Source organism: Cyprinodon tularosa, unplaced genomic scaffold, assembly GCF_016077235.1.
Source record: "Cyprinodon tularosa strain WSP-4 unplaced genomic scaffold, ASM1607723v1 ctg64, whole genome shotgun sequence".
NCBI lineage: Eukaryota > Metazoa > Chordata > Actinopteri > Cyprinodontiformes > Cyprinodontidae > Cyprinodon > Cyprinodon tularosa.
In genome coordinates, this window is record NW_024039385.1 from 923,852 (window position 1) to 948,197 (window position 24,346).

The 24,346-nt window shown below is 40.8% G+C and overlaps 1 protein-coding gene across 1 annotated transcript; it reads right to left on the minus strand.

Moving 5' to 3' along the window:
• Window positions 1-1,221: 1,221 nt before the first annotated feature.
• Window positions 1,222-23,262, minus strand: fzd3a (frizzled class receptor 3a). The gene is made up of 9 exons (XM_038308533.1): window positions 23,113-23,262; window positions 21,785-22,291; window positions 8,146-8,342; window positions 7,314-7,776; window positions 6,933-7,232; window positions 6,503-6,754; window positions 3,469-3,617; window positions 2,903-3,160; window positions 1,222-2,829 (listed from the first exon to the last, which is right to left on the minus strand). Exons 2-9 carry the CDS (start codon window positions 21,998-22,000, stop codon window positions 2,586-2,588), a joined length of 2,079 nt encoding a protein of 692 aa, XP_038164461.1. The 5' UTR covers window positions 22,001-22,291; window positions 23,113-23,262; the 3' UTR covers window positions 1,222-2,585.
• Between the last annotated feature and the right edge of the window lie 1,084 nt (window positions 23,263-24,346).

Here is a 24,346-nt window from a genome sequence, read left to right on the forward strand (position 1 = left end):
TCGTCCAACATCAGTGTGCGACCTCACAAATGCGCTTCTGGAAGAATGGTCAAAAATTCCCATAAACACACTCCTAAACCTTGTGGACAGCCTTCCCAGAAGAGTTGAAGCTGTTCTAGCTGCAAAGGGTGGACCGACGTCATATTGAACCCTATGGATTAGGAACGGGATGTCACTTAAGCTCATATGTGAGTCAAGGCAGGTGAGCAAATACTTTTGGCAATATAGTGTATTTTGTAGTTTTAAACCATTTTTTTTTTTTTTTATACCTTTGACTGGCCCATGCCTGGTTAGGATGTGACGAAGGTTTTATCTTCAGATTTTGGTCTTTCTCTGCAACCATGTTAAGTTAATCCAAGTTAAAGCCCATCAGGATCAGCTCCATATAAGGGAAACAAACATTAAGTGCTTCTGTGGTCATTCCTGCTGCTTTCCCTGTTTAGAACACAACAAACTGACCCTCTATGCCCCCATTCCAAGTGTTTTATTATTTTTTTTTTTACTTTCTGTTGTGATTTGAAGCTCAAAGCTTGTTTCGTTTTAACGATCGGAACCCTTTTCAGCTCTCTGTCGTCTCTGGACCTTGTCTGGTTGAAAAGAGAGGAAGCAAACTTTGTTGGGCTGTTTAAATATAGTTTAAAAACAAAACGGCTGATCCCAGATGTTCTGGAGCAAGGAAGGAAATCTCAGGAAATGTCGGAATCAGTGACTTTAGATGTGGCCGGACGGATGACAAAGGAGTCCAGGTGTGTTGATTGGTGGCAGGTGATCCAATGACGGCAATGCCAGTTTGCTGTGGAGGAAAGTATAAAAGAAATCAAACGCCTTTACATTTCAGTGAGGTCTTATCTACAGTATATTATTTTTGCTCTTTCATATCATATTACACACTTGTTTTTTTTTTCTAGGATTTTTTTGTAATAATTTGTACAGTTTTGCATGTTCTAGATGTAATCATTTTGCTTTTGGTTTGTTGTTTTACTTGCTCCTCTCTGGATGGTTTGGGTGTTTTACTGAGGATAACCCACTACAGATGATGTAGATTCCTTTTTGCACAAAAATATTTAAGGTGTAAGGTCAAAAATAATGTATGGAACTGGCTGCCACGCTGATGTGGAGACTCATATTAACCCGACTCCGATGTATTTCAATAAAGCGGAGGGCTGTTACAAATACACTCCCATGGAGTTATTGTGTGCTGATTTCTTCTCAATACTCTGATTCTTTAAAAAAAACTTTTATTACAAATGAAAAGGACATTTTTACATCTATGAACAATTTAGACGACATGTCAACCTAACATTTCATTTAGCTAAAGTAAGGGCACATTTAAACAAGCTACTTAAGATTTCACTGTACAGGAGGAGTAAAAATAAATCAAAGACGCACACCTCCAAATTGCACCTGTGACTGGTAGTACTGATTCTTTGGAGACCATAAGACATGTTTTTTGAAGCAACTACCTCTTTAATAGTGGTTAATGAGGATGACACACATGCCTCCAAGTTGTGCCCAAGCTCAGCAGTTCTTTTTGCTACAGCAGCTATCAAAAATGTAAACAGACCTAAAATGCCGGTTTGTGATATTAAGATATATCCAAACTATTTTCCACCTAAATGTGAATTTTATGCTAAACATTTTAACTGAAAAATACATTTGGGAAAAAAAGAAAAGCTGCAACCAGTGGCAAACTTTCAATCTGTACTTTGAAAACAATTTGTAGAGATTTCAGGGAGGATCTTCAGAGCATCGTTTCTGTGCCATAGAACCATTAATTAAACTTGGGACGACTGAATCTGTTGCTCGCTAAGGAGCTGCTTGCAGGAGCAGCAGTCTGATCGATTTGGAGAACTCTGGCTACATTTTCCCATTCAGAAGGTGGGATGCTGACAGGAAGATCTTTAAATAAAAAGTGCTTCTATAAACCTTTTTTTCCCAGTTAAATTGTTCAGGATGTTTTGAAATGATTTGACTTGGTCTCCATAAACCCTTGTCTGTAATTCCTTCTAATCTCCGGTTATGGAGTTTAAATTGAGGAGAACAGGTAGCTCCACTGCTCTCCCACAACACTAACAAAAATAGCTTCAAAAAAGTGGGCCCATGAAATATGGGAATGTTTTTCTGTGTGCAGCGCAGTAACGGACGGTTTGGTGTCTGGAGGCTTCTAAGTTTTGGACACCTGAAGGGAAAAAATCCTGCTTTAAATATTGAGGCAAAGCTTCCATTTCACACATCAAATCCTTTTCAGTCTCTACACATACAAAGTAAAAATGAAAAACTTCACATTTTGTTTTTCAGGCTCAGATGTTTAGGTCCAGCTGGAAAGTCTGGTCTCCGTTTCTCTGTAAACTTGGAGACGATCAGCTTGAAGCGTCACTTTTTGGATCGGCTGAGACATTAAGGCAGAGATCCAAATCTACTTCTTTCAGTCAGACTGGATCCGGCGTCTCGTTCCGAGGTCCCAAACTGACCCAGGACAGGCCTCCTTCTCTTCATACATTCTTCATACGGTAGAAACACTGCCCCTCCTGCTCTGACCTCTGACCCTGCCTGGTTAGGACTGTTCCGACAGGCTGCAGGTCGGTTTAGGCCGCCGCTCCATCCTCATCCATCATCCTGTGAATCCCGTTTCCAGGAACGCCAAGCACCGCCTGCGTGACGGCGCTCAGGTCTCTGATGCTGCTGTGCCGTGATTGGCTCTCCAATCGTAGGGTGGAGTCGTGGCGGATCAGGCCGTCCAGTCGGTTGGTGCTGGACTGGTCGCTGAGGCGGGGCATGCTGCCGTAGGCCAGCCGCTCCTCCAACGCCCTGAAGCTGGACGCCGTGTATCTGCCAAGAGGAATGGAGATGAGTTCGCTCCGCAGAGGGAGGCGAGGAAGTGGGGGGGGGGAGGAAAACCCACCTGCCGTCTCTGGAGCGGTGCAGGCTGCCATGGTAACTGCTCATCTTGGAGCGGGCGCTGCGTACCGACTCTGCCCGGCTGGTGCTGGCGCTGGGAGGCTCGTCCAGCATGGCCAGGTGGGTGGAGGAGGCGTGGGTGGAGGTCCCCTGGGTGGACGTGCCCCTGGACTTCCTCACTATGGGGGTGTTGGGGTCCCTGTAGAGCAGCTGGGCAAAGTCGGGCTCCTGGAGAACCTGGCGGCTGTCGTTGACCATCCCACTGCAGCAGGGCGGGGAGGAGGAGGGTAGAGAGGGCAGGGAGAGACGGAGGAGGGTGGGGAGGGAGAGGGGGAAGGTGGAGGGGAGGTGAGGGCGGTAGGAGAGGATGGAGGAGTGGGCGGAGCAGGCAGTGGAACAGGGGGTTAATGCTCTGAGTTTGGACAGGGGAGAGGGCAGAGAAGGGCCCGAGTTCACCAACAAACCAGAACCGACCCAACTCGCCTTCATTTCATGGTTCCGACCACAGATCAAGGCGGTTCCAGGTCACAGCAGACACACAGTGTGGGTGGGGGTGGGTGGGGTACGTACTCTTTGCGCCTCTTGCCGTGGAAGAAGCTGGCCCACTCGAAGCAGGTCTTCTTACTGCCCACCCAGAACACGGAGGGGATCCCCACAATCAGCATCATCAGGTATTTGATGAGGAACAGGGCCAGGTCGGGCCGGCTGGAGCGCTCCACCTGAACACAGCATGGGGGGGTGAGCTGGTCCAACCCAAAGAACCAGGAAAACTATCCCACTCAGCCTGAACTCTGAGGATGGAAGTCCGTCTCATCAGGCTGCAGCTTCAGGCGGGAAAGTTCAACATTTATAAAAGACTATATCAAATTTGAATCCCTTTTGTTCTTTAGATATAAAAAAAAACACACATGATGAAAGGTTATTTTACTACAATAATTTGTGCAGAAGGTTTTTCTTTTTAATCTTTATCAAAAATGATAAAACCTTGAACCTCCAACCTCTTAAAATGATTTATAAAGGTTTGTTCAGCAGGACAGTTAGTCTTGTTATTCCCATAAAAAGCTCTGTGACGTTTCCTCCTGTGTATAAATATCCATGTGCTCCACTTCTTTACTCACTCAACACGCTGCAGGCGCAAACCGCAGCGCTCACACACGCCTGCTCTGATTTCAGCAGACAACTTACTATCCAGACTAAAAATAATAGTTTTCTCTGTAGAAAACTGGATATATTACCGCAGCATGAGTGACACATCTGGCTACTGGGTCAGACGGGGGAAGGAAGCGTACTGCCTCTGCTCCTGTTTCTGTCACACACTGATGAGGTCATTACAGGACGGATCGCCGTGGGGGATAGAGATCCCACCTCAGAGTTTGTCCAGGTGATGGCGGGGTTTATTAAGCTGCAGCTCAGCCTGCTTCCTCACTGTTTGCAGGAGGAGAAACACAGGAAGCCGCTTCTCTCTCTGTAGCAGCACGCCACAAATCTCATCCAGACTCCATCTTTATTTCAATAAAGTAACTGAACGCCGCCGCCTTCATGCTATCAGGGGGAAAACAAAAGTCGCCCTGGGAGGAGCTGTAAGGCGATCCTCGCTGAAAGGAAACAGAGAAGTCAGTCTGAATTATTAACAGCTTCATTATCTCCGCTGCACTGATGCTGGAGGCTGCAGCAGCTGAGTGAGGACGCGCCAACATCAGATCCTATCCGTGCGCCGCTAGCATCCATCCCTTTGATGTGTCTGTGTTCAAACACACCCAGCTGTTACTTCCTGTCCATCAAATAGGCTTCCTTTCACACATCCCAGCTGGACATTTCATGTGTAGGAGCATCTGTGCAAACTGCCACCAACAGTAGAGGGATGAATCAAACATTCAATTAGCAGTATTTTTAGTTTGCAGTGCTTTAGATGGAGATTTAGTGCTTCAGATGGACGTAAAGCTGAAGAAAGTCCCAGAATATAGTTCATAGTCACAGATGTGAACTTTAGCTTGACTAAAATCTGAAGAACTTCTGAATTAGTTCCTGTACCGACCCGGACTCTAAAGCATCCTGCTCCTAAACTAAAGCCAGGCTTACACTGTACAATACTTTGCCCTTTTCGCCTGATCGTGCGTCCTGCATCGGGTAGCGTGATGTAGGGGGGTGATCAGCATCATACGACCCCCTCCCAATCAGGAATGGTGAGGTCAGGAGAAATCAAACATGTTTGATATTCAGTCGGCCATCATGGGCAAATCACTCAGTGGGCAAACAAGGATTCTTCTTCTTCTTCCTCTCAGATGAAAACATAGAAGCATAGCGGGGTGCGAATGAAACTTAGTTCTTTTTGTAACATTGACAGACCGTAGTAACCACTTGGGGTGTAAATAATCTTTTGGAATCGTTGCATCAATTCAACAGCTGACGATGCGATGCGTCGACACGTCCGCAAGAGTATCGACTCTTTTTTTTAATATATAGTTATTCTATAGTGAATGTAGTATAGGCCTATTTGTGTTACTTAATCTGCTAATGCACTTATGCACTCATTGCAGTATTTTTCATGCTAGGTCTTTCAGAATCTATAACACAGAGGTGTTATTAGTTTTCAGTCAATGAGGTTTTCATACAACTTTTCTACTTCTGCTATTTGCTGTTGTTTCTCAAATAAAATGCTTAACGGTATTACAGCTTTTATTGATCTATTTAAAGTTTGAAACATTGTCTAGCCTTTAAGGTAAAAAAAAATAAACCACTTAATTGAATGGAATCATATTGTGGTGTACTCTTGAAAATCGAAAATAATCGAATCGTTGGGTCAGGAAATTGATACTAAGTAGAATCGCCCAGATGGGTGTGATTTACACCCCTAGTAGCATGTTTGCTCAGTCATGTCTTTGTCCAAATATGTCATTTCCTTTTCTTTTTAAAGCTTTCAGCACAAAATCGCACAAATTGCCAAGGCAGCGCGTTTCTCTCTAGTGAGCTTCATATTCTTCTTCTACTCGTGTGGCTACTGGATAGACCAGTCCGAGTAGCGCCATGTCACTGAGTCCGACGTGGTTTTTAGACGTACAGTGTGAGCAGATAGATCACATCAGAGCATCTGGTCACACGTTGTGAGAACAAACATGGTGAGCTGTGAACTCACACTGTATGACGAAACCCTGCAGGGTTTCGTCATACAGTGTGAGTTGTAGCTGCGTCCAACGATTGAGAGAAATGGCAGTGTATGCCCGGCTTAAAGCTAATCCCTTCTGTTTCTCAACTATGCAGGAATGTTGGTAGAAACGCTTCTACTAGAAAACAATATCCAGCTTCACATGACTCCTCTACTCTAATGACTTTATCTGCTCTGTTTGAAAAAAGAATGAGATCTAATGTAATTACCAAACAGAAGCCAGTTTTACTGGGATTTATTTGAAGGTTGGAGCTTTAAAGTCAAAGCTGATGAGATGAAGCTTTGATCAGATTCAACAACCAACAGAATTTACCAGCATTTATTCCACTGTTTTTAAGGTTGCTGGTTATTTCCATCATACAGAGATGGATATCTGATGATATTCAGTCGGGTTTTCACATACGATTACAGATCTGGGCAGAGATCGCTTTCTAAGATCACCTTATAAGGACAGGGGATGTGGTAGTCTCTGCACTTCTCCTGGACCCAGGTGGTCTCCCAGACGGTTCTGTAGCTGCTCTCGTACAGGTAGCAGGCTATGACGGTCAGCAGGGGAACCAGGTAGAGGACGGAGAACACGCCGATACGAATCATGAACTTCACCAGCTTCTCCTGGTTCTCCTTCTCCAGCGGGATCTCCATGCGGACGCGGTTCAGAGCGGCGATACCCGCCAGCAGGAGAACGACACCCACCTGGGGAGAGACGAGCATTGTGGCTTTAAATCCACAGACTGGCATTGCTCTGGCTGGGATTATAAAGACGAAAATATCTGTAAAAACACTCATTTTTAAATAGTTTCTATAAAAAAATTCCGGCTGAACAAATGTGGTAGCTTTCAATCAACACAAACAGGGAGGTGTGTGTCCTCACCAGGACGTCCAGTCCCAGCGGGGCCAGCAGGAACCAACGCAGAGCCGTCAGGTTGTAAAGGCCCACAAAGCAAACGCCGCTCATGCTGTCTCCCTCTATCTTGTTCATGGCGAGCAGGGTGACGGTCAGGACGCCTGGGACGCCCCAGGCACAGGCGTGGAAGAGGAGGGCCTTCTTCTCTATGGCCTCGCTGCCCCATTTAGGAACGGCTGCCAGGAACCAGGTGATGGTTAGGATGACCCACCACACACTACCAGCCATGGTGAAGAAGTACAGCACCATGAAGAGAAGCGTGCAAGCCTGAGACAGACAGAGAAAAACGACTTTCCATTAGCATCTAGAAAAAAAATGACATGGCGGAGCATCAAGTAAATATCTGACCTTATTATGGGAGCCTTGAGTTACTGTGGACGCCCTGAACCGCCCAGGACTGGCTGCGTTACACGAAACTCTGTCCTCCAGCAGGAAGCCAAGGAAGAACACCAAGGACACCATCATGTAGCAGACGGCGTAGAAGATGATGGGCCGCTCCGGGTAGCGGAACCGCGACACGTCGATGAGGAACGTCAGGAAGGTGAAGAGGGTCGCCGACAGGCAGACGATGGACACCACCCCGATGAAGTAGCGGGCGAACGTCAGCTCCTGGCGACTGAAATACATGTTGGGACACGGCGGGGAGCAGTCCCTGACGCCCATGAAGGAGTAGCCCAGCTCGGGGTCGATTTTCAGTTCCCGGGGACACCAGAAGCCGTAATCTCTCTGGATGGAGACGGGGGACTCGGTGGTCTCTGAGCTGGGCAGGAGGTCCACGGGTCGGGGGTAGGGCTCGTCACAGTCTGGGAACCTGAGGGGAGAAGAAGACAGGGAGGTGGATAATTGAACCACCAAACAGCACAGACCAACTGCATTTAAATACATCAAAGATATATTTATCATTGTTTTTCTGCTGCCATGAAACCAAATGTGGAAATAAATGAGATAAAAGTATTATAACAGCTCATCAGGTGGAGTTTCAAAGAATCAAAGAAAGGATGAGGACAGATGGAACGGACTAAAGGAGAACCCTGGGATATTAGAATGGCCTAGTCAAAGCAAAGCAGAAGGAGAAACAGTTTTAGATTTTTAGTCCTTTTGTTAATAAAAACAGACGATGTGGGACAGGAAATCCCTCCAGCTGCCTCTTTAAGCTACTCCACTTCACTGTTGCTCCAACCTGTTGCAGTCCATCTCCTCCGGCCAGCTGACACCAAACATGTCCATCAGTTTGTAGCAGTCGCTCTTGGCCTGCAGGCAGAGACGGCGACAGGGGGACGTCATCTGGCCGTACTCGGTGCACACCGGAGCGTAGACAGCACACAGGAACATCCGGAGGTCTGGGGAGCAATGCAGGTTCACCATGGGATGGAACGGCTGCGTAACGACAGACAGGAGAGGAAGAAGATTTCATTTTAAAAGGCAGAAGAAGAACCCTGTCTCTGGCCTCCATCCTCAGGACCAAAACAAAAGGAGCAGTGAAGCATGATGAGAAACGTTTTCTGGAGATGAGTCCATAAAAACAAGTCTGGCCTCTTTCCTGATAATCCCCCCCGCCCCTCATGTCTCCCCTCCTACCTCCACAGGGCAGACAGGCCCTTTGTGTTGCAGGGAGGACCATGCTGAGGCTGGCTGACACACTCTGACAACATGCATACACTAGCTCACAAGGAGAACTACCAGCGGAAGTGTATTATTTACATGCTAACACACCCACAAAGCTGCACAATAATGCTCTCACACACCGAGATGCTGCTCTAAGAGGCAGTGAGCATCCCGAGCTTTGAATGGATCCATTTGCATCCACCTACATTTGTTTGTTTTGCATCAAGACTTCCAACCACACCCCAGTCAATCACACAGACACAGCATGCACCCTCCCCCAAAGTGTAAAGACAGGAGGCCGGGGGGGCAGAGTGGCTTGTTAGAAGGGATGAGTATTAATCTAGATAAATATTGGCCCTGCTTCCTCTGTGTTCCCTCTGTCATTATTATGTAATGGAACCATCAGATGTCTCCATCTAGACGAGCATCGTCTTCATGATCCACATCTAATTGTACATTTGCAGGATGGAGACAAAAAAAAAAGACTAATTACTTAAAAACTGTAAAAAAGAACAAGAATAGCCTGCAGGTTTCTGTTTCTAAAGCCAAACATACAGTTTCCGTTTGATGAACACTCCCTCACAGATATTTGAATGAAACCAGGAAAAACCAGAAAGCTTCCTTTGAATATTTGATAGAAAGAAAAAAGAATTATACTGATATTCTGGAGGTTTCTGCTGAGATCCGACTATTCTAAAGAAATAATCCATTCCTCAAAGAGCCAACCGCATTACAATAGAGCCACCAGTGGTGGCAGTATGGTGCTGCGGGGCCGTTCTGATGCCAGTGGAAGGACTACCTTTCCAGCTTGAGCTCAAACCAACAGTTAAAAGGTGTAAACTAAGGCTATGTTCACACTGCAAACCTTAATGCTCAATTTGTTTTAGTATCGCCGTTCACATGTCCAAAGATATTCGACTTATACGTGATCTCATGTGTGAATTACATTCATACTGCATGTGCAGTAGAGGACGCAATGACCTCACATCCAGCCTGCTCTGTGTTTATGGAAGTAAACATGGGTGGTAGTGCTGGAGCGCATCTAGCAACTTTCCCAACCTTAAAAACTTAAACTTTTCAAGGTGCTAAAAAAAAAAAAAAGACTGCTCGCAAAAAGACACAGAATAGTGACCTATGTCGGGTACTAATGGCGTTCAGGTCAGATGAATGCGATCTAGCCGTTCAGATTCGTATCGAATTCAAGACCACACAGCCATGTGGCCTGGATCGGATTGGAAAAAATCGGATCTGAGTTGTTCAGACTGCCATGAAAAGATCAGATAAAGGTCACATATGGGCAAAAAATTTGGATTTTGGTCACTTCAGGATGCAGCGTGAACGTAGCCTTAAGGGTAGATTATACATCTGCAACCGCACACAACAAATGTCGCTTGCGTCTGGTCGCAAACCAGTTTTGCTGATATGCTTCTGCACTGTCGGTCTGTCATTTCTAGTAACGCACAGCAGTTTCCCGCCAACTTCGGTGGATGGTCACGAGAACTTCTTCGGCAACGCTGGCGGGAGTGTTTATTTTCAGAAACAATGTGTGAGGCACCGTATAAAATGGTTGTACTTCCAAACCTCCTTGATCAACCTTTATCCGTTGTTATTACCCCATAGGTTTTTAAAAATGGCGCGCCCCGGCACGGAAACGAGATGGACGTACACACAGACAGCCGGAAATGCATACCAAGGACTAATCACAGCTGCTTTTTGTCTGCGCACTTCTGCTTGAGATCTGCGCGGGTTTGCGACCGTCCAAAATGTAGTCAGGATTTGTTTGAGGTGTGTGACAACAGTTGCAGAACCTCTGCGTGGGGGCCGTGGTCGCTCACAGAGACAGACTTGACGGATGCAGAGGCTATGCGTCTGAAACATAAATTGGCCTTTAGAGTTTATTGCCCCAACAGGACATTGGTCCGAACAGATTCATAGTTCTTCATAGTTCTAATCATCATCACTCACCAAAATTAATAATAACGAATAATAAGAGCTGATTTTTACCTAATGCTTTTCTCCATACCCATTATCCTGTGTGAAAGATCTTTACCTGGTGGAATAAAAATATTTTTTGCATTTAAATTAAGGATAAATTTTTTCAGGTGATTGATGTGAACTTTGATCCTCTGGTTCCACTAACACTGGATGATGGTTTCTCACGTTTAGGCGAGCCAGATGAAACATTTCTACAAAACATAAAGAGCTGATGACGCTTTAATCCTTCAATTAAACCAACAGCTGACAGAAAAAACAGGACAGCCTCTGAAGCATCTCCTCTGTCCTCATTTTCCAGCTCTGAATCCAAAAACAAATGAATTTAGAGATGCAATGATGGAGGATTTCATATCTTTGATCCCCTTTTCTCCAACAATAACATCAGAGGCGAACAGATTGTTGGTCCGTTCATCCCAGCCATATGTCTGCATTTAATGTGGATGTTAGGTTGTGAAGGATGGTTAACGTTCAAGAGTCCACAGTCAAAACAATCTGCTTTCTCTGCTTTCTCAGTAGACTATTGATACGACGACTTTCTCACGTTGTTGCAGGGATTAATCGAGCAGTCAACTGTTTAATCTCTGAGCAATTGGAGTCATCACGCTTCACTGAGTCACAGTACAGAAGAACCGACAGCCTGAGCAGGTCATGACCCAGAAGCCTCCATGAGGCAAAGCAACAGTTTAACGTCCAAATCAGCCTTTTTACAGTAGATCACAGCTGACCGACACCATCAGTCACTCTAAATACACATTGAGCTTCTTTGCATCAGCAGTCCTGAGACAAAAATGATAGAAATCAAACTAAAGTGGGTTGTTTTTTTTTAAACTTAACAAGCAGATCTCCTGCTGAAAGGCTGACTACAAACAAAACGTTAGATTAAACTAGAGGCACGATTTTCTTCTTGATTTCAGTTGATTCCATAGAATTTTAATAACAGCAATCATTTACAAACAGTTTTTGTTAAAACTTCTCAAATATAAGATTTTAGGGATATTCCCTTTAAAAACAAAACTACATGAAACCCAGAAGATCCGTTAAAAAGCTGTAGTCATGTAAAGTGAAATATTATTAACATGTTTAAAAGTCACCTCATTGTTGTTGAATGTAATATACTGTGATACTTAATTATTGCCCACCCCCCTACCAATAGTGGAGGAGACTCAGGGTCAATCAATTGTTTGCTAAATGTAAATATAAGAGCCGAGGTAAACGACCTCAGTAACAAACACACTTCGTGCACAGAGCTGCGATATATATGTAATTTCCTTGTAAATACAGACAATTTTAAATAAACAGCAGCATAAAACCATCTAGAATCATGGAAGAGTGTTTGATGTTTTAATTTTTTGTGTCCTACCATGTTTTTGGTATATTTGGTATTGGTATTTAAATTTCCAAGGACCTATGACCTTTTAAAACACATTTTAAAGGTGTAAATGCAGATATTTACCTTCCAGTTCTAGCTGACTGAATGGAAATCTTAAATATTAATAGAAGACCGACTGAACTAGACCTTCCAAATAGTACTTTTATAGACGTTGTAGGAATCCGGTCCAACTGTATTAGGATACAAAACAGGAAGGAAGCTACTTTTTGCTGCTCTTTGGCAAACAGGAGCAGGGAAATTTCACAGAAAATACAGATTAGAGTGTACTTCAGGCGCTGTGACATTCATGGACTTTCTTATAGATGCCAAGACGGCGCTATAGTAATGCAGCTCCTCTGAGCCTGCCTCCGTTTTGTTTCCTGCAGGCGACTGGAAAGCAGGATGCAGAACAATGTACGGCTCTCAGCTGAGCTACACAGAGGAACGGTTGAGTAAATATGTAGGCTACTAGGAGAGGCTGATGATTCACTGTAGATCAAAACTCACATTCAACTATTCAGACTATTTTTGTACCTTGACCATTTTATCCTCCGGCATTTCTTTGGCATCTATGGCAAGCTTTTATCCTGCGGTGGACCCATCCTGTGAGGCAGCTGAGGCAGACGGTTGGTCCCTCCATCAGCAGCCCTTCATCTCTACAGACCAACCTTTTTCTCATATGGATTCACTGGTCAAACTGGAAAGAATTAGTTTCCTTACTGGCTCAGGGAACCTCTGAATGTTTATGGAGATTTTCACATTCGTGTGACCCATTAAACGTGGAAAACATCTCTATCACAGGCTCACAGAGGGGTCTGAGTAATATGGCAAGGTGTCTTCAACCCAGACTCACAAAGTATGCTTTTAAGGAATGGACCAAATTACTGGCATCAAGGTTTATCACTGTACTGGGAGAGTTCTGCTCTAAATATTTAAAATCAGCATTTAACATTAAAAGCTCCGATATTGCAGCTTTGAAAATTGACAGATACGGATATGATAACATGAATTACACATGCTTTTATTTATTATTTATTACTGTAGAATGTTAGAAATGGCTGTTTAGAGTGATTTTACTAAAAGACAGAACAATAATCAACAATAGATAAGAGAACAACAAATATGTAATATTAGCCAATGAGTTATAAACACTTAAAACAGAAGCAAAGTGATTCTATTAGCAAAGAAAATATCTCAGATTCTAGACCACGCTGAAATAATCCGATATTAGATTTTTGGCTAATATAAAATCAACAATAGAAAGAAATAAAAACATCTGATGTTAATATGTTCATATTTTCAATAATGGGACCCTTATAGAAACGTCAAAGCTTATATATTTTAGATACCTAATTTTCCCACTAGCAATGATTATGGAACCAAAATTTTACGATCAGATTGAAATGTGTTTGGAATAAAAAAACAAAACTAATTCAGATTGTGCTTCTCCTATAGGTGTAAATAATCAAAATAAAATGGCCGACATGTAAACATGGAAGTGGTATAAGTGGGACTACTCATGTCCATGTAAACGTAGCTACTGATGCCAAAAGGTGCAGTTATCTCCCAGCTTTTAGTGGATCTGATCCTACAGCTGAGGAAGAACAGTGGAGTCATTGTTAAAATGGAAAAGAAGGTTTTATATTGGTTTAATTGCGTTATTGCGGTGTGTCTGCTTGACTGCAGAGATTACCTGCTGAATGAAGCTGATCTGAACTGCAGGAGGATTTTTTTTTACCCGACATCTGTCAGGAAGTTGGGTATATGGGGCTAAAATATGTGATTTTAATCATAAAAGGTAACTTTTTAAAAGTCTTTAAAAGGTAAATATATGTCTGTGACTACAGGGCACATCAATGATAGGCCATTAAATGAATAAATACCAATTAATTAATAAACACTGCACTGGAAAAACAAAAGCAGTTTAAAAGGACGTCACACCACAGACCGCCTTGAGTTACATAAACGCAGCTGCGTTCGATAATATCTCTTAAAATGTACCAATGCCTTACTGGAACAATTAATGAACAATATAGTTAAAATCAGTCTATTTATGGGGGACCTTCATAAACCAGGGAAAGAAAAAAGGGTTTAAAGTCGGCTAAAAACAATAAGCTAACATAATAAACAAGTTTGATGTTTACTAGTAGGAATTGAAAAGTACAGGGGGAAAAAAAATAACCCCAAAACAGCTTAAAGGCATAAAACATAAATAATAAAAAGCAAAGCAACATAAAATCTATAATGAATTTTAACATCTGGTAAAAAGAAAATCTATTTTTGAAATAAAATAAACTAAGTATAGCAAAAATAATTATCTTAAAGTCAACAAAGTGCAATATAAATTAAATTAATTATAACGAGGACGTAGATCATAAAAAACCTAAACTAGAATCAAACTCATTGGATTTCTATATATTTCCCCAGGGCTCTTTTCTGATTAATACATCTTTAATTCAGCCCTGATTGAGCTAAAAATTATCTCCCACCCACTGACTTCATATTTACAGCACGGTTAAGAGTTGCATTAATCAGCCGCTGGGCATCAGGAGACGTGGCGATATAACGCCGTGTCATCAGCATAGCGGTGGTTAAATTACCAGAGATTGAGCATCATCTCTCCTCCTTTTCCTGCTGCCGGTTTAAACATTTCTTCATAAAAGTCTGTGATCTTCTGCACATGAAGAAAAACAGCCCTGACCCAAGTTTCACCCCACAGTTCTGATATATGCAGTCTGCTCTGCATCACATTAGGGTTATTATTTTCATTATTAATTCAACTGAGTCTAATTAAGTTGGTGGTGCCTCATCCCAACACTACAGTTATTAGTACTTAATGAGCGCTCAGAGTCAGCTGCTGAGCGTCGCTGAAAGCCTGACTAAAGAGCCCAACGTGGCCGACTGGCCTGTGATGATGTTCTTTTTATAAATATCTCCCGGTCACCTCTTTTCCCATCAGCCCCCACCCTTCATACCCGCCTGCATTCCCAGTTCTGCCATTCCACAGCTCCAAATTTCCAAGCCCGGTGCCATGGCGACGAGCGATGCATGGACGGGGAAGGAGGGTTTGAGGAGGTCAGGGTGCAGGGCGGAGAGGACCACCTCCCGGGAGGCAAAAAAAGCACCCCTGCTTCCTTTGTTAAGGGCACAATTGGGACCGTTTCCTGGGCAACGGTAGAGTCCTGCCAATGGGGGAGGTGGGGGAGGACAAAAGGAGGTGCAGGACTGAGGGGGGTCGAAGTAAGCGGAGAGAGGAGTGATGGGTGGACCAAGCAGCCGTGTCATTCGCTGCCTAGAGAGCGTTTTGTGTGATATCCACTTACACACACAAACACACTGACTGTGGGGTTGTTGTGGACCAGCGCCTCACTCTCTGGATGCCCGCCGTATTCACCGCGCTGCCAATAAACATGCTGTCGGACATTAAATAAAACAAGAGGCTCTTTTATCGGCCGGGTCATGCTGGGTAGGATTTATCAGAGCACGTTGTGTGTATCTCCCTCCTCGCTCAGATACATCTTCACTACAGCACAATAAGCAGAGAACCAGCACTTTCTGCTGCACTCCTGCATGTTTCAACAGAGCCGCATTCACTGGGAGCACACAAACCATCGGAGCTCCTTTACAAATCCATTCACAGCGACAGGGTGGAGTATCTGGGTTGAAACCCGACACACTTTATCTGGACGGGCCGAAAACACCTGAGACAGGAGGCTGACTTAACGAGGGCAGATTAAAACCAGGCTGACGATTAGTCTTTGTGTCTGCGGCTTCTGATTACATCCCACATAAAAACAAACGTCAGAAAAGATCGGATCAAGATTAGAATGAAGAAACACTTATTATTATGGTCATGACGTCACCATGGCAATGGGCTTTGTATCTACTCATCGACGCAGTGATTTGTTAGCTTGTGTTAACATACACCCAGTTACCAAGCTAACACGATTAGCATTTTCAGTTGGCCCTGACCCTCACTTTGTCCACCCCCCAGGATCCTTGTCATATTAACCCTGACCTTACAGGGAGAGAAAGGATCATTAGCTCAGCTTCTCTTCTAGCAACCAATAACAAGATGAATATTTCAACTTTACCAAAAGAACAAGTGAAAAAATCTTCTCTTGAACAGAATCAAGTGAAACAAATCGTTATTGTGACTCAATCATTTATAGAACCACGAACCACTAGCTGCTAGCTTTGCTTGTCTACAGAACACAACTTCCTTTTCTTATTGTCAAAATAACACAACCTCCCTGGGATTGCATAATAAATTTAAAATCTTTCAACAGATTCTTATTGGACTTAAAGTGGTACTTTGACTAGGCCATTCTAAAACACAAATAGTAGCACTGGCTCTGTCATTGGGGATGCTGTCCTGCTGGAAACTGTTTCAGTCTGAAGCCTCAAACTGCTAATTAGCTCAATCTGGCTTCAGCTTTTCTACCTCTAAACAGCATCCCCACAGCAGGACGCTGCCACTACCATGCTACACCATAGGATAGTATATTGACCGATGTGTCAGCTGGCCCATATTTTTAGCCAGTATAGGCATTTTTTCCTTGTATTTCTATCAGCTAATATGTGCAGGATCTGCATAGACATTATGCTAGAACAACTGCTGTGTTCTCTAATCAGACCATGAATAGGAGGACACCTTTTATTCATTAGAATCAGGGCTGAAACAATTAATTGGATTAATCCTGATTAATCAATTATTGAAATAATAAATCAACTAATTTAGTAATCGATTAATCATTAACCAGGGTATGGAGACTGTAAAAAAGCCTTTAGATGACAGGCCCACTTACAGCAGTAACTATAACAAAATAAAATAAAAAGATACATATATATTTAGTAGGGATGCACGATATTGGGATTTTGGCCGATATATGATATGCCGATATTTTAAAACTCATGTAGCCGATAACCAATATCGATACCGATGTTAAAGCTGGACAAAAATAAGTAGTCATTGAAAATAGCAGTTTTGTTATCCATTTCTGACACTTTGAAAAATAATATACTCAAATTTTCATATGCTGAACTCTCGTGATATTTTGCAAATTGATTTTTAAAAACGCGGTATCGATCTATTTTACTTTCAAAATCTCGTGAAATTTCATCGTTCCATTACAAACTCTCGTGATATTTTGCAAATTCTTGTGAGATTTTGTTAGTAAAATAGATCGATACCGCGTCAATATATCAACATATAAAAATATGGCAAAATTTGGTGAATTTTCGGGGGATTTCGTAGCATAACGATGACATATAGCAATATTTCATTAGTAAAAGAGATTGATATGGTGTTTTTAAATGGCAATATATCAGCATATGAAGATATTGTGATATTTTAATGTATCAATATTTTTTCCCTCGTCTTTAGAAGTTTTTAAGTCTGTAAAAAGGAAGTTTTTGAGGAAGAAGAAGAAGTAGTATTTATATATATATTTTTTTTAGACTTTAGAAACTCAGAAGCCGATCAAATATCGGGTTAAATATCGGTGGGGTGGCCGATGTCCGATATTCAGTTTTAAGGCCGATACAGGCCGATACCGATAGGGGGCCGATTATATCGTGCATCCCTAATATTTAGCATTTAAGATTGGTTTTTTTAGAAATTGTCTGATAATATGCTCTACCCAGAAGCGGAGAAAGGTTTTGTTTCACTGGGTTTTATTCTGTAAAAAATCTTTTCAGGGATCCTTTTGCATTCCGATTATTAATCGATTCATAAAAAAAAAATAATCGACAGATTAATTGATTAGCAAAATAATTGTTAGTTGCAGCCCTAATTAGATCATATCAGAAGATGTTAAAAAGAAAAAAAACTAAGAATTGTTCTTTATCTGCTTAAAAATTGGGTGAAACCTTATAGTTAAAGCCAAATATGACACTGAAGTCTGAAATATGAAACATTAATCTTAGATATTAAATCAGGCTATTTAGAGAAGTTTTTAAAACAAGGTAGAACCTGTTCTTTTTAATGCACTAATAGGTTACTTCTATTAAAAGCCAGTACTGTATTTATGAAGCTGCAGGTCACTGAACAGAGAGTTTCCATCAGCTGAGCAGAGCTCCTTCATGAACAGCTCTACGTCCATCTGGGAGCCACAGAGAGCATCCATGTCTAAATAAGAGGATTTTAACCCATTTCAGGGTTTTTCTCTAAGTAATGCCATTAAAATCTGTTACGCTCTTACTTATGTGAGTGCGGCACATTAGAACTCTAGCAAAAAAATAGAAATAAAATAGATTCCCCATCCCTGGAGGCCCTTTGTCCCATTTGAGCTGTGAGGTCATTCGGCGGTCAGCGATGACGGACTGGAACGGCATAAAAAAAACATCATATATACAGTACCGTAGGAATCACCTTGTTTATTTACATTTTTATTCTTCCAACCTTCAAAAACTGAACTAATAACGCAGTTAAAGAGCAACTCTATAGATTAAAAACGATTTAAAACTAATGACTGATGATAAGTGCCCTACTTTCACATAAAACTAAAACCAGAAAGGCTTGAAAAAAAAAAAAACCTTTCAAAGACGCCACATCAGGGGGTTTGAACAAGAAGTGTACGACCAGCAGGCGTTGGTTCCAGTCCAACTGCCGGCTTCGCCACGGTGCAAGGCATTCATCATTATTATCATGGCTGTTAAGCAGGCCTAATTCCCCTTTAAAATCCACTGTCAGCTCTCTTTTGGCTGCTCTCTATGTCTCCTAAGCTTTGAATTCTCCCAAGAACTGGATCTAGGGCCGAGTTATCATGAAGACAAGAGCGGAACAGAAGAGCGGTCTCAGTGATCTGGAAGCCATCGGGTTTCTGTGTGAAAATCCTAAACCTATCAGCACTTCTGCCTGCTTAAAGAGACCTAATTGTGAATCCATGACTAATCTAAGTGAACGCTGTAGAAACCAAAAGGATGTAAGTCTGTTCAGAGCCTTAAAATTATAACATTTGCAGCAGGGCTTTAATTCAATCATGTCAGCCACTTATCTTTATGTTTTTTCTTACGACTTTATGGGACAGACAACAATATGTTAGTCTATCATAAAAAGTTTAATATGAATATTTCTGCAAGGCCTAATCACTCCCACCAAAAAGCATCCTCTATAAAATTTTAAAACCAGGGTGCAGCTGTTATGCTGATGCAGAGCTCATATCCAGAGGTTACATAACCCCCCTAGTAAACAGCAAGCAACCTTTTAATTTATGTCAGACACTGCTGGGTACAGCGAGGAGAGCAGAAGGATATGAGGGACCTATCATGGCCATGGCGACGGGACGGGGTCCATGGCTGAATGGATTAAGGGAATCTGTGCTTTGACTTGTTAAATGCATGTTTTAAGGAGGATAACAGAACAAACATGACATTCTGCTGGGAAGGTCTGCAGATGGACCAAACAGAAAGATAAACTTTAAACAATCAAAGAACTCAAACCCAAATATGTTTTTTTTGTTTTTTTCCCTCCTCCCTTGTGGAGTTGAGTAATTTTCCTAAAGCCTGTTATGTAAAATGATTTGTTGACCAGGTGCTGATCTATAAAATCCCTCCATGTGTTGATAAATCGGTGCAGCTCTTTAACACAGCGGTGCAGCAGCAGCGTTTAGTTCAACAGACCGACCTAAACATGTCATCTAACAAATGTTCGTTAAAACGATGTCTAAGACTACAGCTGCCAAATCGGGTCGTCCTTAGATATCCGTGACTCGGCATGCAGCCAGCAGACTCTCTGAACCCCTTACATAATGAGCAGTAGTTAGATTATATAGTCCTACTCTAAGCTGAGTAACAGAGGGTAGATATGGATATGATGGGCAGTGTGTCTCTGTCTGATGAGGCTTTACTGCTTTTCTGCAAAAGCCTGAACTGAAGTAAATTAAGCTTTAAAGGAGGTCAGGTAAAGAGGTACAAAAGAGCAAGGAACATTTCATCTGGTTTGAAAAGCTACAATGATAGAAAATTAAAGTTTTAATGTTCTTCTGAACTCTGTTTACAGCAGTGGTAATCATACATTGTTTAAACTACCTTACAGCAAATATTTCTTCCTCTTATATGTAAAGAACTGAAACATTCAGCTTTATCAGTCAAAACCGATGTCTGGATATCTCTGAGGTCTGACCTATCCAGTCTGATAATAGAGTAGTTTTTTGTTCTCCAAGAAAAAAAAAAATCATAATATCATATTTCAGTGATAGAAAAGGAGAAAACGCAGAAACTACACGTTACACCTACTGCTGGGTGCATAGAAATGCTTTGAAAATAGACATTTCTGTTAAATTTAGGGCTGAAACAATTAATACTGGAGTATAGAGACTATAAATCATGACTTTATTTGACAGAGCAGTAATAGGATATATAAAATGCATTTAAGGTGAAAAAAATAAAATTAAATTAAAAAATCTCTCAGTCCATCAATATATCTCATCCAGAACTCAAGTGGAAGAGTTTTAAATTCCCTTTGTTTAATTTAAGATTTTCTTTAAGGAACAATTTTGATTATTAATTGAAGAAATAATTGACAGATATATCAATTAGCAATATAATCGTTAGTTTCAGCATTAGTTAAATCATTAGAACAAATAGGATTTAAAAAAAAACAAAAACATTACCAGCTAAATGAGATTAAATTCTCAAAGTCTATTAGTGGATAACTATAGACATGAAAGCCAATTCAAAAGTTCAATGAGGTTCTCCTAAGAGAAATATTAAAACTGATGGAAATCTTTTTATTTTGTTTTGGTGCTTTGGTGGTACAGTGATTAGCGCACACGACCCATGTATGGTGGCCTTAGTCCTCAACGCCGGCAACCCGGGTTTGAATCCAGCCTGGTGTCATTTCCTGCATGTCTCATACCCCCTTTCCTGTCAGCCTACTGTACTGTCCATAAAAACGAGCCACTAGTGCCCCATAAGCCATCCCCCAAAAAAATTATCTTTAAAACATTTGGCCCATCCATTTTTTACATAAAACATTTGACGATCACATGAAATAAAAAAATTTTGGGATCTTTCTTTCCTGTGCCAGGGCTCACATAGCAGAACGTGGGCCCGTTCTTAAATCAAGCAAAAACGTAGCGATCGTCTAGATGAGGAGTTTCCAAACGTTTCAGCCCAAAAACATAACAGCGACAGGAAATCCCTGAAAACATAGAACCATTATACTATATACTTATATATATATATATATTTATTTAAATAAATAATTTTGTTAAATCATTTAAAACAATAAATTCAATTATTAAATAATCATGCATTTGTGAATTAGCTAGTGACAGTTCCATTTGGAAGCAGACCAAAGTTATTTGTCATTTTTTGTCCATTATTTTTGCAGGTGGTGGGAAAGAGGAATAAAATACGGTAGCTTTCCGGCCAAAACTGGAGATTTGAAAACTACATGTGTGCATGTTTATCTACCTATTCATATATTTATTTTTTTATTCATCTAGCTCACATACATACATACATACATACACATATATATATATATATATATATATATATATATATTTACCTGAATGTTGTTCCTTTTAGCCCTCCTAATGCCTTGAGGGTCATTGCTTGATGGTTTTAGGAAATCATATTTCAACAATGGTCTGTTTGATCGACATTTTACAGCATTTTAGTGCAATTTCTTTTGCCACCATAAAAGACTCCCGATTGTTTGTATGCATGTATGTATATATATATATATGTATATATATATATATATATATATAGATATATATATATATATATCTATATATATATATATTTCTAACAAAAAAATGAACATTTTAATGATCTCTTGGAGTCAAGAAATCCCCAAAGAATTTAGATAGCAGAGGGAAAAAGCTTTTAACCGTACCTCCATGGCCAGAGCGGCCGTCTGCTGGTCGTAGTGGTTCATGCTGTTCGGCATGAAGGTGGAATTATATGGCAGCCCCTGACACATGCGCAAGGTGATCGGCTCGCAGGTGAACAGGCTGTGACTCCCCGCCGCCGCATCCATAGGGATGGCTACACAGGCAGCTAGCATCGACACAGAAAGCACCCACAGGAGATCCATGACTGGTCCCCACATTAACAAAAAGGAGAGGAAACCCCCAGGAGATGGCTGCTTAGGATGAAGGGTTGACCTCTGTTGCCATAAGGGTCATCTACCACGTCAAAGGAGAGGGAGGGCTTGAATTTCCTGATTTTTTTTTTCCTTGTCGGATCAGAGAGAAGCAGTCCGAGCTGGTTGGGACAGTCCAATATGTTCATAGTTAAGGCTAAATGGATCCATCATTGGGTAGAAGCCAGTCAGTGTCCACCAGTAGAGAAGCTGGGCTGCTTCAGGGACAAAAAGGCTCCGATCTGGACAGTCAGCAACCTGCAAACAGAAAAAAAACAGACCAAAAAACTGGCATTAGGCGGTGAAAATAAAGCAAAGCTGCATTAATCATCAGTAGAAATATTTTTTAAACAAAATGAGATGCATATTAAATCCTCCTGTTTAAGCTTTTTTTTTTTTTATATATAATTTATTTCTATTGAAACAGACAAAACATGACAAAAAAATTACCAGCAATAAACTGAATAGAGTAAAATTCTCCACAGAAAAATGGTTATTTAAACATTTCATATTTTCATATGAACCTTATCAGAGTTTTCTAATATTTATTATGTGTTGTTTTCATAAACGGCCATTTTTCTCCATATAAGCAGGCTGATTAATGTCAGCACACACCCAGATGCCTGAACGTCTCCATTCACCCACACCTAAAACAGCATTCATCATATCAAATGGACAGGTTATTATTGGACATTTATGCTATTTAAAGGTAAATATTAACAGGAGTGTAGGCAATTAATGCGGTTAAATCGCTGTTTAGCTCCTCTATCTACAGACTCATTTATCCACTTTATCGTTGTTAAATGAAGCTAACTCAGCCCACCGGCTCACTTTGCTCTCACGGTCCGACTCTCAGCCACCAAAACACGGACTGAAGCAGAGAGAAGTGAGCCAGAGCTAACAAAAGATGACGGTGGCTCCGTCCTCCAGGCTGATAGTAACCGGAGCAGAGGCAGCCAGCTCCGCTCACCGGTGTTATCATTCACCGCAATGAGCCGCCGGGGCGGCACCGCGGAGCCCCGGTGACTCCGGAGAAATACCCCACCCAGATATTAACGGAAGGAGAAACAAAACTTTACCGAAAGGTTCTCCCAGGAATTTCACTTGCAGCAATAATGGTCTCCGCAGCTCGTCCACTTTGTAACAATGAACCTTCTCCTCCTCCTCCGACCAGCCTCACTCACCTCCTCTCCTCCTCCTTCACTAACGTTCCTCTACGACAAGAGCGCGAGACTTTCAAGATGGCTTCCAGTCCGAACCTATCAAAATAAAAGACTATTTAGTAAGTCTAAAAAAGTCTGAAAGAGGAAAACATACTATATTGTGTGTATTGTCATTATTTTGTTATAGTATAGTATAGTATAGTATAGTATAGTATAGTATAGTATAGTATAGTATAGTATAGTATAGTATAGTATAGTATAGTATAGTATGATATAGTATAGTATAGTATAATATAATATAGTATAGTATAGTAAAGTATGGTATAGTATAGTATAGTATAGTATGATATACTATAGTATAGTATAATATAATATAGTATAGTATAGTAAAGTATGGTATAGTATAATATAGTATGATATACTATAGTATAGTATAATATAGTATAGTATAGTATAGTATAGTATAATATAATATAGTATAGTATAGTATGATATACTATAGTATAGTATAATATAATATAGTATAGTATAGTAAAGTATGGTATAGTATAATATAGTATGATATACTATAGTATAGTATAATATAGTATAGTATAGTATAGTATAGTATAATATAATATAGTATAGTATAGTATGATATACTATAGTATAGTATAATATAATATAGTATAGTATAGTATAGTATAGTATGATATACTATAGTATAGTATAATATAATATAGTATAGTATAGTATAATATAGTATAGTATAGTATGATATACTATAGTATAGTATAATATAGTATAGTATAGTATAGTATAATATAGTATAGTATAGTATGATATACTATAGTATAGTATAATATAGTATAGTATAGTATAGTATAATATAATATAGTATAGTATAGTATGATATACTATAGTATAGTATAATATAATATAGTATAGTATAGTATAGTATAGTATAGTATAGTATGATATACTATAGTATAGTATAATATAATATAGTATAGTATAGTAAAGTATGGTATAGTATAGTATAGTATAGTATAGTATGGTATAGTATGATACATTATAGTATGGTATAATATAATATGGTATAGTATAGTATGATACAGTATAGTATAGCATAATATAGTATAGTATGATATAGTATTGTGTAGTATGGTAT